The following is a 15,055-nucleotide window of genomic DNA, read 5'->3' on the forward strand; positions in this document are numbered from 1 at the left end:
ATCCACCAGCCTCTCGCCGACTCCTCTGCTCCAGTCATTTCTGTTATTTTTACCCTTTCTCCATCTGTGCTCGGATCGCAGTCCATCGCTGGCCAACAACCTGCAGCTCCCACCATGCCTGTTTCCATGGAGCAAACAACAACTTCCTGCTGTGACTGAATGTCCGTGTTCGCGGCCATCTAGAAAGATCATCAGCCAATGATCAGTCGATAAGGATTTTTTAAAATCACATTCAAAAATTGGATTGACTTATCATAATTGTACAAGTTGTAACAATGATGTGGATTACAGCTAAAACAGTCAAATGTATCAGAGTCGAAAGAGCACTAAACACACTCTCCAGTTGCCCTGGATCTTGGAAGTCCAGTTTCCAGATCACGTTTCAGCATTTCACTTGATCATAACAAAACAAATTGGGAAAACAAATGCTTTCAGAGCAACGCTTTAGCTTCTTGCCCACAGGCAACACTATGAAGGAAGGTCAAAATGCTTTCAGTTGTTCTAAAAACAACACTGTTTACACAAACATGTCACAATCCGGGAAGCAACGGTAAAAACTGAACTTGGATTTCTCAGAGTTCTTTCAAGTTCAAGTGGGAATTCCAGCTTCAGAGGGATGTTTTTTTTTTTTCCTCTGAATTCTAGTCAACATCTGCTTGTCAGAATGTGGGTTTTATGCACCACCTCCCCTCCTCTTCTTCACCATGTTAATGGCTCTTATGAGTGATTTGCTGATTAAAGAGCCTCTCCTCAGTATATTATCCATCTAAAAAGGCCATTTCTCTGCCTGACAGGCCGTGGAGATGGACCAAACAAATCGGGCGATTTGTGATCCGTGAGAATCTGCTGGTCGTGTTGTCATTTCCAGCAACTGCAGGAATGACTTGGCAATCCCAGAGGTCTGCAACCGTCAGAGAGGCTTTTGCATTTTTTTCCACTAAAATAAAATTCATCTGGAGCTGAAAAAAATGTCAATTATCTGAATTAAAAAAACATGTCGTGTCTTCGCTACAATTTAGATATATTCTATGACATTTCTTTTCTGTTGTAGCCAATTTGTAGCAATTGCTCCTCTTTTTTCATGGATTTTTACAGCTTTTTAATAATTTTATCATTGCAATTTCAGCCATTTTCCATTGTTTTGCTGTTGTTTTAGCAGTTTTATCAGTTTTTAGCAATCTTGGATGTTTTTAGGCCATATTTAAAAAACAGTGTGCAATGCACATATAAAGAATCAGAATGTTTATTTCCATAGGATTCTCTTAAAGCTTCACGGAGCCACAGGTTGCAGACCTCTGGGCTAATCTGTCCTGTGAAGTAACAGGTTACTCTGCTCCGATACGTTTGAATGGCGAAGGATGACCGTCACCCAACTCGATCAGAATAGAGATCAATTTTGAATCACATTTACAGTTTATAAGTGAATTTTATTTCCTCCTGAAGTTTCAGAGTTCACAGAGTTCTTCAGTTTAGAAACGCTCTGTATTGTAGCTCCCTCTGGTGGTTGATGCAAGGCTGCAGTGCTGTGATATCTGCTGTCGGTCTATTAAATGCTCTTCTGGTGTTTTTGTTGTAGTGTTTCTGAACTGAGCAGTACTTTGAAAGACTCTTCCAGAGGTCAGGACCCTGATGTAGAGTCTTTTGTTCAAGATGTCAGGTGAGCTGCGCTCTTCTCTCTTCGGCTCTCGCGTTCGGCTCGATGTCTTTGACAATAAGGAGTGTTCACATTTCTGCGATTTCAGAAGTAATGGCCCTAAAAGCAGAAGCGTACCTCACTCACCACCTGCAGTCGTCTGGCAGAACACACCCGCAGACAGGAAGCTGACCGAACCTTCTCCTTCTTCTGAGTGGAGGTATTTCAATTCTCACAAGGAGAGACGTCCCCCACCACATGTCTGCATTTGCCCATTAATAAACCGGAATGATCAAACCCAATGTTTTAAAAAGAGAACCAAGATTCTTTGATGTCAGATATTTTTCCCTGTAATACAGAAGTCCTCTGTGCTGGACGTGTCTCTCATGCCCGTGCCCCATGCGTTTGCAGTAGCTCTTAAACCTATAGGCTACATGCTGTCTGGACTTGTGAATTTTATAGCAGGACTGTGTTTTCTCTCCACTTATGAGAGAGGCCATAAATTTTTAGGTCTTTGTGAAGTAACGTCTACAGACTCTCTTAACAAATCAAAGACTTCTGGGTCTCCACCGCAGCAAAACACACAGCGTGCTCCGTGTTTGCTTTTGTTCCTGTCCTGCAGCCACTGGCAATACAGAGAGCGTGTTGTTATATACTGTGTTCATTTATTTTTCTTTTATTATTTGGAACCTGAGCAGCTAAAACATTTTACAGCAGTGTGTAAGTGTTGCGGAATATTTTCTCCTCGAAGCACACAAAAAAGTGCCAGGAGATCTGTCACCTTGAATAGTTTGTGCTCGTATTTTCACGCTGTGTTCATTTCAGGGCGCTTGACGCCGCCGCCACCACCCCCTCCTCTATCCCCCTGACCGGAGACCAGCAGGTCGACGCTGACATTCTGGCCTTTGTCCGGGCCAGACAAAACCTCCTCAGCAGGACTGGAAACACACACAAGGCAAGAAACAACACACACTCAAGCTGTTAGCAGGAGGAACAGTGCTGCCCTCTAGTGTGCAGTGCATCACAGCACAACTTCTTCCAGTGGAGTTTTCTTTCCAAAGACATTTTGAAAGCTAGTAATAAATGAGTAAGATAGAAATATATGTTGGTAGGCTAAACAAAATCTGAATATTATATTATTTGAGTAAGAACCACTTGATGTTTGTTTAATTTTGTGCATTATTTGTTTGTTGTTCATCTAGGTAATGAGCACTCATTCACTTATATTGTTCGGTACCGTTTCCTCAGAATAGTTTCACAAAGCGCTGACAGTCCACTAACTGCTCACATCTCACCGTGCGCACACGCAGTGGAAGAATTTTTACCATTGCGAATGTGAATTCTCTCTTTCAGTGACTCCTCTGAGGGATTCCTGTGGCTTGTTTACCTCTGGAACTGAGCTGGAGTGTCACCCAGGATAACGGACTCTGGACGCCGCTCTGCTCCGCTGTCAGACCTGAAGGGTGAAGTTTTACTGGTGTCAGTTGTGAAAACACTGGAATTACAATCCGATAGCAGTCAAAATGAATCCACATTAGTGGAGATGAACCGTCAGTACACATTGTAAGAGGTGGATCGACAGTCTTTTGGTTATCTATGAAATTTACTTGCAATTGTTATGAGTAGATATTTGTATAAATGATTTATAGTCGTAATGAGACCTCCTTGTATGAAATTCTTAAAGCATACAAGCATGTGTGTGGCACATGCTGTACATTGTGTATTTAGATCAATAATGATTCATGCTCACATTGAGCATATAATTGATGGTTAATTTTGGAGATTATTATCAATTACCAACCAAGACTTGTATCTCTATAACTCACTACAGTGCGTCTCCATGGGTCTGTAATTAGAATCTTTCTGTCCAAAGCCGTGGTTAGAAACCGACCCAAGGAGAGACAACCTGTTGACATGTTTGCATGGCTTTGCATTGGTTTGTTTGACAGATGACAGGCGGCAGCCCGCTTTGCATCCGGGCTTAGTTGCTTTGGAGAGAAATTCCTGTCTGGACTCCAGGGTGTGTGTTACCGCTCCAAGTTACTTCAGTGACTTTTAATCACTCAGAGTTGCAGAACTGAGTTAAGCGAATGACTCCATTGTTTTAAGATTAGAGGTAACCTTTCATGAATTCCCACATTTTGTTTCTGTCGAAGCTCCTAACCTCTTCCACTGCAGTACCACTCATCCATGATGAATTTAGTTGGTGTTGGCCACTTGACAACCTACCAATCACCACTTCACATGGGGTCCAAGGTTCGATTTCAGTTCGATTTCAATCTTCAACTTTGGCAGTTTCCCAGGATCCCCTCAAAGGAGCTGGAAAAACGTGGAAGAATATCTGAGTTACTCACTTCTTTTGCCCTTCCTGGAGGTTCACTGAAACAACCCAATGAAAATAAAGTGAGTAAAAAAGACAAATGAATATTCACTCTGAAGGGACACACTTGGCCATACTTCTCAATCACTGAATTTAAGTCCCGGTTTTCCTTTTAGTGTCATTGTTGTATAAACTGGAGCAGCTCGCCCTGCAGTCCCTCTGGGAATGAATCAGTGGGTTGAAGTCAGTGGGTTTGAGCGTGGGATGGCAATGACCCGTCACTGCCTGTTTGTCAGTTTTCTGATCTCTTATGCATTATATTCCACTGTCAGTGGTAGATGATTGGTCAATGTATGTCACTGCTGCTACAATGGAAACATATTCAATGGACATTTCTAGGACTGACCTCTTTCAAAATTGAAAAACTAGTTGGGAAAATCTTTTTTTTTTTTTTTACCCCAAGTTGGATGACCTAAAATAAATGCTTTTATCTCCTTACTGGATCTAAATGAGTCAATGCAGTGTGTATAATCCATCTATTCCATTCATCCAAATGCAGACTAACACCTCACATCTTTATCATATTGCAATTACTTCAATGGCCACTAGAGAGGTTTACTTCAGAAGATGAGGGGTGAAAAGGTGCTCTTTGTCAGCTGTTGTAGGCGTCTACTCCATAGCTGATGCTTTCCTTGAATCACTTTAGGTTTCATTCTTTGCTCCTGCCAGTTTCATAAACACGAAAGCCATTAGAGACTCTCGGGAGGCTTCTTTCGACTCTTTGGTTTATGGCTCACAATCAACAATCATCACAATGAGCTCTCTACACCACTCCAAAGCGTCGTCTCCTCCCTCTCCATCTGACCATAAAAAGGTTTCACAGCCGAATGTGGTGGAAATTGTTTGATGACTGTTCGAGCAGACTTCCAGGAATCATTGATTTTTTTTTTTTAATAGAGATAATGCACCAAAGTATCCATGCTTAAGTGAATTAAAATGATCACCTTCGACTTGACTGAATTTACAATCACATCGACTGAGGTCTAAAATAAGTTGCGGTTGGCATACGAGTGTATTTTCTGCTCACACAATAGCCCATCTTGGCATTAGAAGCTCCCAGAATCAGCAGTGTCCTGTAAAACATTAACTTTTGTTCTGCTGACAAGATGCTGCCACTGCTTCCTTATTAGTGGAAACAGTTGAAAGACAATGTGTGTCCAGATGTCGCGCTAATGGAAAAGAGGGGAGTTTGATCGTAACCCAAGCAACCCAGAGATCAGCGTGTCTGGCCCTCCGACCAATCAGAGAGGGAGGATGACCTGCCCAGTCAGAGCGAAAAGCGGCTGTACCCAAACATCCTCCATTTCTGGTGAAGAACTTACTGTAGGAGCGCCTTGAGAGCCGTCTCTCGCTGACTTAAAGCGCCTTCCCCCATCTTTCCTGTGGAGAGGAATGCCTCAGGCTTGAACATGAGTTTTCTGCATTTGATCAACAATCTTTCTCATTTCTGAGGTGGAAAAAAGAAACCCTCTTTCCTAAAGTTGAGCATCAGCGTTTGGCCTTTCTGGTGCCTTGGAGGAGTTGATGGCGAGGTTCAAGCTTGCCCAGGTCAAAGTGAGCAGGACCGCACTCTTGGCTCTGGCCTACTTCACCTACCTGCTCTTTGGAGCCACCATTTTCCAGATGCTGGAGCGAGAAGCTGAGAACAACAACCGAAACCACTTCCAGCTGGAGAAGCTGCATTTCTTGGCGAATTACACGTGCCTCGACGGACCGGCTTTGGAGAAATTTGTCCAGGTTTAAGCTCATGTTTTTTCTTGATCGTGCAGAGAAATGTGTTTTCATTGACAATATTTGCAATGTTGTGGCTTTACAGACAAATCTACTTTTAATTACTGAGCTGACATTAATGATCTGGAAAACTGAAAAAATGAATATCGTGTTGGGTTTCTGTGTGCAGGTCATTCTAGATGCCTGGGAAAAGGGAGTTAATCCCTCTGGCAACTCCACAAATCCCACAAACTGGGATTTCAGCAGCTCCTTCTTCTTTGCTGGCACAGTCATCACGACTATCGGTGAGGATCCGTCACTCAGTATAAAACATTTCACCGTCTGAGCTGAATCTTACTGACCAATATCCAATTTTCTGGGGGGTTTCACAGGATATGGTAACCTCTCCCCGAGCACCGTGACCGGTCAAGTGTTCTGCGTGTTTTACGCTCTGTGTGGAATTCCTCTGAACCTGGCTTTCCTCAAGCAGCTGGGAAAGTGCCTCGCTGTCCACCTGGGCCGACTGGAGAGGGGCGTGGTGTCTTTTGTCCCTCACAAGGTTCAGCAGGTACCAGATGGCTTTATCAATATCATTCACTCATATTCAGTCATATACGTTGGGGTAACCCACTCTTCCTGCTCTCCTCCAGCAAGCCGTTGAGGCTCTCGCAGTGAGCTTCTTCTTTTTCGTGGGCAGCCTGCTCGTCCTGGTCATCCCTCCACTGCTCTTCAGTTACGTGGAAGGCTGGACGTTTGGCGAAGGCTTCTATTTCGCCTTCATTACACTGAGCACCATTGGCTTTGGGGATTACGTGGTCGGTGAGTGAAGAAGAGCAAACAGCTGCTAATGTGGTGGAAAGAGTCGAACGGTCACCTTCCGTGAACTGTGGCCTCAGAGCGTGACAACACTTCAGCCGAAGTTGTGCAGTATTTTAAAGTGTGTATCATGATAAAATTCAGAGAGATACAAATTTTAAACCCTTTGCCTTTTCAAATTGTCTAGATCAGGGGTCTGCAGCTTTTAGAATGAAAAGAAACATTTTTCTTTTTTTCCCACCAAATCAAATTCACCTGGAATCTAACACAAAATCTGAAGTTTCATATAAATACAGTAGTTTTGAAACATGTACAAAAACTGGATGGTAAACATTTCATTACATTTGAGCTGTTTTTGTACCTGATTTTAGAAGTTTCATCCTTCTTTTTCAACATTTTTATGACAATTTTGACGTATTAGAATAGAATAGAAATGAATAGAAATACTTTTCCAGAGGGACATTCCTTTAAGCAAGGCTCCTCACACAATAGACAATAGAATATAAATTAAGAGAAGCATTAAAATAAGCATATTTTTAATTTTCAGTATGTACAAAGCTTAACGGCGACTAATATGAGCACAGAAAGGATGCATTTAACCAAAATTCTACAAACAGTGTTTATAGGGTGGAGTTACTAAGCCTTATGGACTCAGGAAGGAAGGAGTTTTTGGCCATTTAATCTGTTTTCTAAGCATTTTAATTTGTTTATATTTTTCCCCCATTTTTCAATTTTTTTTCTCCTTTTTGAAATTGTTGTCAGTATTTCTTCCTGATTTCTTGTGAGGGTTTTTTTTTTTTTCATTTTGATTACTGTACCTTTTTATAAATCCATAGATTTGGGATTTGGCCAAAGAGCCACGTGTGGCCCCAGAACCGCAGGTTTCAGACCCCTGATCTTAGTGAAATAGGTAAAACTGTCTCTGAAAGAAGCACATATGGCTCCAAAAACTGTTTGCATTGTCCATCTTCAATCCAGCCTTTTGATTTTGGTTTGAATTTCCATTTGTACGTCTGTGAATGTGGTAGTAAACATGCAGAACATGCTCGTTTCATACATGCTAGTACAATATATTTAATTTTATCTTTTTTTTTTTTGGAATGTGGAAGATGCTCTAAGGGCCTTTTGTTTGTTTTCTGTAGGAACGGATCCAGATAAGGAGTACATCTCTCTGTACCGCAGCCTCGCAGGCGTTTGGATCATCTTCGCTCTCGGTTGGCTGGCTCTTATCTTCAATATGGGAGCCAGAGTAATGGAGCATGTGGTCGTCCTCACTCACCCAGGCTTTAAAAAACAAAAGGAAGAGGAGGAGGACGTGTCTTCCAGTAAACCAGAGGACATCTCCAAGATCTGACTGGGCCTCCCACCAGTAGCTTAATTTATGTTTTATCGTTATAGGTTGTTTTTGTTTATTTATGTATTCAAACATCCTGGTTATATAATACTTAAGGTTAGAAATACAAGATAGAATTGTGTATTTTTCCCATGTTAGCTTGAGTAGATTCCACCCAACTGTGACTCTGTATGGGGAAAAACCAGCTAACGGATGGATTTTACTTTGCAGTTCTACCTCAAGGCCTCACTTTCAGCAACAGTCCGACAGAAGCAGCTCACACATGGATATGAATCAGCCCTCCCTTCATTCATGTGTCCATTTTTACGAGCTGAAAGAGAAATCTCACATCCGAAGTTGTAATTTCTGTTTGCTTACTGCAGCAAATGTTTTCTTTTAACCTCCATCTGTGTCTGTGTGCTGACGGTAAACTCCAGAGAGTCAAACACTGAGGCCTATCTTAAACAAACACATAAATGAAGCCAGTGATGTGAGCTGGAAAATAAGGATCCCGGTTTGATGACAAAAACTATCAAAATGACGTCTTGTGCGAGATCTTCGGTTCGGGTTAGTGCAGTTTGCCTATTTTTGACTATTATCTCCTCCACTGTGTTATATCTCAGTTGAAGACGAATGATAAATTCAGCCCTTTCGCCAATATTTGACCTTCCCCACAGTCTTTACTGCCGTCTCAGTCTCATCTTGTGCCGCTCTGGATTTGCATGCCGGGCCAGTTGGAGTGACTGAAAGTGTAGCGCGGGTGGAGGTTCATTTGCCTGCAATGCAAGACTTGGAAGACGAGCAGGTTAACCTCTCCACTCCTCGCCGTCCGCGGGCTGCACAGGTCGAGACGCCGGACCGCTTTATTCAGGACAGACTCCCGGAGCTCAGATGGGAATAAAACAGCTCAGTCTAGAGAGGGTGCCCTCCATCCTCTTGCTCGGCGTGGTCTACGTGGCCTACGTGCTGATCGGAGGGGTGATCTTCTGGAAGGTGGAGGGGGACCTGGGGCGGAAGGACCTCAGCCAGTTACTGATGAACAAAAACAAGCTGCTTACTACGTACACATGTTTGAACCAGGAGGGCCTGGAGGCTGTGGCGCAGGTAGGGCATCAAAGCAAAGGTCATCAGAAGTACTGGGATGTCTCACTCAGCTTCTGTCTCTCGTACCACCTCTTTCACGCGTTGTTCGGTGTTCACCCGTTTGTGTTTTTTTTTTTTTTTTCCTCACACTCTGTGTTCCACTATATTAGGAGCTCAACCATAACCCTACCTCTTTTGCATTTTCATATTTCTGGATGGAAATGTGGTTCACTGTTCACAGCAAACGAAGGTAAATCAGCTTCAAGCCTTCGGCAGCACTGGAAGAATCATGTAGCATTTCTGCTTATTGAAGCAAAAACAGCTGTCCGTGATTCAAAAAAGAAGAAGGAAACAATGCAGAGTGGTGGTTGTGTGGCAAAGGCGCAACTTTTTCTATGCAAATTCCAACTCGTCTAAACATACAGCTACTCCTTCGCCCTCCTCTGTGCACACGAAGCATTTCAGCCTGTTGCTGTCCGAGTCTGTGGCTTCAGGAGGTGTTGCATCTTTAATAACAGGAGCTTCTAGTTTTCACGTGTTATAATATAATTCCTCATGTTTGTGTTGAACTGTTGAGAATTATTTCTGTCAGACTGAGTGTAGTTCTGTTAGAGAACTTCATGGTGTTCAAGTAACCGTAAGAAATAAGAACTGAAATGTACAGTGCTGAATTGTTGTAGAATCTTCATTCATCACCTGACCCTGTTCGAATCAGCTTGGGCTCTCGAGTCGCAATGAATAAAATATTTAAGGGGAACGTTTCTATTTGTTATTGTTCATTTTTGTTTCAGGTTGTTCAAGACGCATCAAAGGTGGGCCTCAGTTTGAGAGGCAACTACACCACGGACGGCTTCTGGAAATTTACCAGCTCGGCTGTGTTTGCTGCAACAGTGGTGACGACTATAGGTCAGAGGATGAAGTTCAGGACGCTTTTTTCCTTAACCGTGATAAATTTATACATACATATATATATATATATCCAGAAAGACAGCGCTGAAGTCTTTAAAATGGGACTGGGAGTCTCTGGTGTGACTCCAAACTCAATGAACAGAAACAATTATTTTCTAAATAAAGTGAATTGATTAAAATCACCTTAATGCAAGTGTTTTAAATGCATCGGTACAGAATGTGCAATTATATACTGTTTCAAAAAAATATAAATATAGATGTAGAACAGTCCCTGAAAATATCAAGCATGTAATAGACATTTGAAAAATTACAAAACACCTTTATAAAAGTATTTGTGTTTCTGCAAATTACATTAATTCATATCTCCATTTGAAATATTCACATTCCAGGAATGAAAGAGGGAAAAAAAGTTTTTTTCTCCCTGTATTTTAGACTGAGGCAAATGTGCCAAAAACAGCTTCATAGCTTAACAAACATATTCAGTTATTTGATTTTTTTTCCAGATTGAATCATGCCTTTTGACGGAATGGAGCATCCTTGATTTCTGTCTTTTACTGAACCAGCCACTAGGGGATGATCAAGATGTTTCCTGAACAAAACATCTCAGTTTACATTACATTTAGTCCTTCAGTCACATTTGTGGTTCTTGCCTAAATCCGGATATTTTGCACATCTCCTTGCTGAGAATCAGAAGTCATATTAGTTTTGATTGAAGCAAAAATCCTTTCTGCAAAAACCACTAATTCATTGTATGGGTTTGGTGTCATGACCCGATATTAGAGAGTGAAGCGCTGTAACTCCAATAAAAGTCAACCAACCACAGACAGAATGCAGGATACCACATCCTTTACACAGGCTGTAAATAAGAATTCAATTTGAAATTGTTTGAGCTGATTAGTTTATTGTATTCAGGTTCATGAAAGCGTTACAGACTGACAGAAATCTAGTGTTTCACTTGTCGTGGTTGTTGATCCACTTTGAATTCTAGTTATTGCCACTGAATATGCCTGCTGCTCATAGACTAATAGATATGTGCTTTTAGGTCTCGCCACGTGAGTTCAGCTACAACAAAAGTACAATATTTTTAACAGTTCTTCATCTCGGTAGAATCAGAAATAATCAAGGTTTTTGCAGCCAGCTCTGTCATGTTTTTAATACTATTGAATCAGAACGGAAGAGTTGGTTTCATTGTGCTCTTCTTGATTTCATCTGTTTGAAGCAGCTAATCCATGAACTTCCCTTCGCTCTTCCACCTCAGGGTATGGAAATATGAGTCCCAGTACAATGACCGGCCAGATCTTCTGTGTGTTCTTCGCGCTCTTCGGTATTCCTCTCAACATGGCCGTGCTCAACAGGGTGGGCAAGTACATGCTCGCCATGGAGAGGAAACTGTCCGATTACATCAAGGAGAAGACTGGACGGAGAGTAAGCACGTCGAAGAGTCTGTTTACCTCTGAGATCGAGCTTGAGATCTTTGTCGAGATGACGGTGTGACTTACATGACCACCCCTGCTCGTGTCTCACTGCAGAAGTGCACACGCTTCTTCATCCACCTGGTGTCTTACCTGTGCGGAACGGTCCTCTTCTTCATCGTTCCAATGCTCGTGTTCCAACAGCATGAGGGCTGGACCTACTCACAGGCCATCTACTACTGCTTCATCACCCTCAGCACCATCGGCTTTGGAGATTTTGTGGCAGGTGCGTTGCAGCAGTCCCCTAAACCCTGACTCAGTCAAGAACAGGTCCTTTCGGCTGAAGTGAGCTCTGCTCTTTGCTATTTCCAGACAGCAATCCTGAGAAGGTCTACCCAGACTGGTACAGCATCCTCATGGCCTGCTGGATCTTCTTCGGCCTGGCCTGGCTGGCGCTCATCATCAACCACTCGCTGGACATCCTGGAGCGGCTCAACAGCCACTTCAAGCTGCAGTGGCGTGGCGGGAAGCCGGAGGAGCCGGGTTCCGGCAGCGGCGAGGACCACAACCCCGACACGCAGGTAGAGGACGAAGACGAGATCAAGAAGCCGCCCGTAAACTAGTGACCGGCAGGAAGCGGTGAAGATGTGAGCGCGGAATCCTCTGGATGTTTCTGTGTCAACAGACTAAGTAATGGTTTGTGAGCTTCGCCACCGTCACTCCTCACTGATCACTGACTCATTTTTGCTGAGCCAGGCGTGTTTGTTTGACGGCACCCGCACGCTGTTTAGTCTGCTTCGCAATCTGTAAGCATCCCGCTCGATCTGCCAAGTAGAAAGAAATACTTATTAAAAGGCAAAACTTGGAGTGACTAAACTTAAACTGTGTAAAGGAGAGTAAGCAGGCTCAGCCGTCTGCTGGTTAGTGACCTGTGGAAAACTACCATGAGTCAGTCTTTATCCACTTAAACCCTCCCAGGACCTTTTTTTCTTTTTTACAGCGATGGTCAGAAAGTCAGTGATCTGCCAGCTCGGTGGACAGAGCAGGATCGCCAATAAAAATGAGGGTTAGGTTCATGTAAATAATGTGATTTCCTTTTCCATAATGAAAATAACTACATTCCCCACAGAGTTGGAGGCGATTCTAATGTCAATTTTACTATGACTTGTTAAAAAAAAAAACAAAGGCATCTTTAAAAGTACAATTAATAAAGATTTAGGTTAGTGGATGTTCAGGAGAAATTATTCACCTTTTTATTTTGTTTTTTACATTTCCATTCCAGCTTCTTTTTTGATGTTTTGTATTCATTTTGAACTTACTCAACAATCTGACTATATTATGAGCAGTTCAAATTATTTCCCCATATTTTATCCTTATTCTCGATGTTGTATTTTGCTATCTAACGCTTCATCGTCCTAACAGAGCTCCTATAAACTGAATGTTTCCTGATTTTGGTTATTGACATCTGAGTTTGTGATGGTGTTGTGCTAAAAAAATAAGCTAAGACTACACCAGAGGTCTGTAACCTGTGGCTCCATGAAGCTTTCAGAAAATTCTATGGAAATAAACACTCTTTTTTATGTGCACACTACAACACACTACTATTTTTCATAAATGTTGTAATCTAATGGCTGAAAACAGCAAAAACTACTCAAAAACTAAACAGGAAAAATAGCCAATGAAAGAATTTTGAATTGCGATTATATTGAGCTATTTCCAACATTAGGAAATGCAGAGCAGCTATAAATAGCAGCTATAAATGGCTAAAATATTTCAAATGAATAGTGAGGAAAAAACATGAAAAAAGATGACAAATAACAAAAGAATTGCTACAAAAGCAAAGGAATATAATAGAATACACATAATTTGTTGTCATTAATGCACTTTTGAATGAACTTTTTTTAATATGGGATTTTTTTTCCTCTTCATTTAAGACGTGTCGCTGATCCAGGCATTTTTTTATTTTGTGGGAAGTTAAAGAAACGGTCTTAAATGATGCAGATTCCTGGGCTAGACCAAGGAAGTGTATTTATGTTGCACATTTGCAAAGTATTTTTAACATTCATCTCACAATACTGTGATAAAGTGAAACAACAGTGAAATCTTCTCAGATTTGTCCCATCCAAATTATGATTTGTGCTGCCATCATCTCTGTATCCACTAGATGATGCTGCTTCATTATTATTCATCCAAACTGAAAGCGAGGCAGCAAATCCTGTACATACCATGTGCTGGATCAGTGCAGCTACACTGATATTCTGATGATCTGCGCTCATCTAGATCAAATATAAGCTTAACTTGTCAAAGTGTAATTGCTTTTTTTTTTTTTTTTTCCTCGCTAATAAATGTGTACAGTGAGAAGAGGAGTGTGTGTTTTGTTCTGTTTGGTATCAGAGTGAGTCAAAGACAGGCGGTGCAGAGACGGACAGCCGGACGGGGCCGGGGACGTGAGGTGGGGGTCGCAGACGAAGCTGAGAGAAAGTGAAGAACGTTTGTTTTGTTTTGTTTTTTTCCACTGAAGGTGTTGAGAATAATGGAGGGGAAATGGAGTGAGAGCGTTTGACCACGGTTCACTGAGGACAGAGTATGTGGGAGAAGAGGCGGCCCCGCATGGCGTCCACTGAGGGGAAACGAAACAGAAAACACAGGACATCAGGCCCCAAATTCATACATTTAAGTAATTATATTTATACTCAGGCTGCACAATATGAGATACTTACAGCTGGCAATTCATTCAAATTTTAATAGTTTTTGTCAAAATGTCTATGTATTAATCATGCTTTTCTTTCAGTTTTCATATTTCTTCACCCCCTTCTTGTTTCTCAGCCGTTCCTGTTCATTTTTTTGCTGTTTGCTTTGAACCTGTGTATTAGTCTTTCACAGTGAACTGCAGGATTTTTTCAAATTGTGCCGCATTCATTTCACCTGCATTCATTGATTTTTTTACAAGCTCACTACTGAGAAGCATCCCTGCCCCATGATGCTGCCGCCACCGTGCCTCACAGTGTTTCACACAGCAGCTGCTCTGATGGTCAGAATGTTGCATTTTGGTCTCAATGGAACAAAGAACCGTTCTCAAATGGAGTCCCTCACATGTCAAAAAGAGTTACTTTCCTTTTTTAACTCGTTTGGAGTCCTTATCGGAGTGTGAATGGCCACTTTCTGTTATGAGAACAGGAAAATTTGTTCTCTTCTCCAGGGCTGTGTGATAAGAAGCCATTCCAGTCCTTTTATTTTTTTCTATTATGCAACTGCATGGTCAAAAATAATGTTCGATGCAGAAAAGCAAGGGTGAAGTCTTGGTTAAGTATGTGAGAATATAAATAAATAAATAATGTAACTCATCAACAATTGATTGAAATATTGGCTGGAGTGTTTAGTTTCTTATTAGAGGTAAAATCTTAATTGCTGATTCCTAAGTTAACATATAAGCGACTTACACTAGCTTTTTTGTATTGGTGTTTTTGAATGGTGACGATTGTAATTATTTGAAAATAACAGTTTTCTTCTGCACCTCCTGGTTTAAACATAGCCTGAGAGCAGTTACCGGGTCGTCCAGACAAAGGCGTCTGTGTCGTCACTCAATCGCACTCAGGTGATCTTCATCACTTGCATCAGCCGGCAGGACTGTTGGTCACTTGTTGAGAAATGCTGGAGTGAGCAGCTGGGAGTGGACGCATGCTGCTTCTGACCTCTCCGTGTGGCATGCGGACGAGCTGCTGTTAATGAGTAGTCAGGGTGAGGTCAGCCCCTGTGGAGGTCAGCCTGTTCCAGCGTCA

The 15,055-nt window shown here is 42.0% G+C and overlaps 3 protein-coding genes across 4 annotated transcripts in view; all 3 read left to right on the forward strand.

The window, feature by feature from the left end:
* The window catches only part of kif6 (kinesin family member 6), a 65,244-nt gene extending 59,517 nt beyond the window's left edge, over nt 1-5,727 (forward strand). Inside the window, exons 20-24 of one of the 2 annotated variants that reach the window (XR_003933607.1) lie at nt 1,577-1,657; nt 1,743-1,853; nt 2,459-2,588; nt 2,987-4,036; nt 5,637-5,727. Coding sequence is in view for 1 of the 2 variants with exons in the window: in XM_030117654.1 (XP_029973514.1) it covers nt 1,577-1,657; nt 1,743-1,853; nt 2,459-2,588; nt 2,987-2,989 (325 nt within the window). In the remaining variant the exon portion in view is untranslated. Of the gene's footprint in view, nt 1-1,576; nt 1,658-1,742; nt 1,854-2,458; nt 2,589-2,986; nt 4,355-5,636 lie in introns of those variants that run through there. The other variant, XM_030117654.1, reaches the window with a different exon arrangement.
* Nucleotides 5,524-8,456, forward strand: LOC115407285 (potassium channel subfamily K member 16-like). The gene is made up of 5 exons (XM_030117656.1): nt 5,524-5,750; nt 5,914-6,028; nt 6,116-6,291; nt 6,374-6,542; nt 7,682-8,456. The coding sequence occupies exons 1-5, from the start codon at nt 5,538-5,540 to the stop codon at nt 7,891-7,893; spliced, it is 885 nt and encodes a 294-aa protein (XP_029973516.1). The 5' UTR covers nt 5,524-5,537; the 3' UTR covers nt 7,894-8,456.
* Nucleotides 8,457-8,605: 149 nt separating this feature from the next.
* Nucleotides 8,606-12,500, forward strand: LOC115407284 (potassium channel subfamily K member 17-like). Its single transcript, XM_030117655.1, has 5 exons — nt 8,606-8,976; nt 9,747-9,861; nt 11,123-11,289; nt 11,394-11,562; nt 11,649-12,500. Exons 1-5 carry the CDS (start codon nt 8,764-8,766, stop codon nt 11,897-11,899), a joined length of 915 nt encoding a protein of 304 aa, XP_029973515.1. The 5' UTR covers nt 8,606-8,763; the 3' UTR covers nt 11,900-12,500.
* The last annotated feature ends 2,555 nt before the right edge of the window (nt 12,501-15,055 follow it).

This window comes from Salarias fasciatus, chromosome 19 (genome assembly GCF_902148845.1).
Source record: "Salarias fasciatus chromosome 19, fSalaFa1.1, whole genome shotgun sequence".
Lineage (NCBI taxonomy): Eukaryota > Metazoa > Chordata > Actinopteri > Blenniiformes > Blenniidae > Salarias > Salarias fasciatus.

Coding starts and splice junctions, on each gene's coding strand:
- LOC115407285 (XM_030117656.1), top strand. CDS start 5,538: ATGGCGAGGTTCAAGCTTGCCCAGGTCAAAGTGAGCAGGACCGCACTC. Junction 6,029..6,115: donor CACAGTCATCACGACTATCG/GTGAGGATCCGT, acceptor GGGGTTTCACAG/GATATGGTAACCTCTCCCCG. Junction 6,543..7,681: donor CTTTGGGGATTACGTGGTCG/GTGAGTGAAGAA, acceptor TGTTTTCTGTAG/GAACGGATCCAGATAAGGAG.
- LOC115407284 (XM_030117655.1), top strand. CDS start 8,764: ATGGGAATAAAACAGCTCAGTCTAGAGAGGGTGCCCTCCATCCTCTTG. Junction 9,862..11,122: donor AACAGTGGTGACGACTATAG/GTCAGAGGATGA, acceptor CTTCCACCTCAG/GGTATGGAAATATGAGTCCC. Junction 11,563..11,648: donor CTTTGGAGATTTTGTGGCAG/GTGCGTTGCAGC, acceptor TGCTATTTCCAG/ACAGCAATCCTGAGAAGGTC.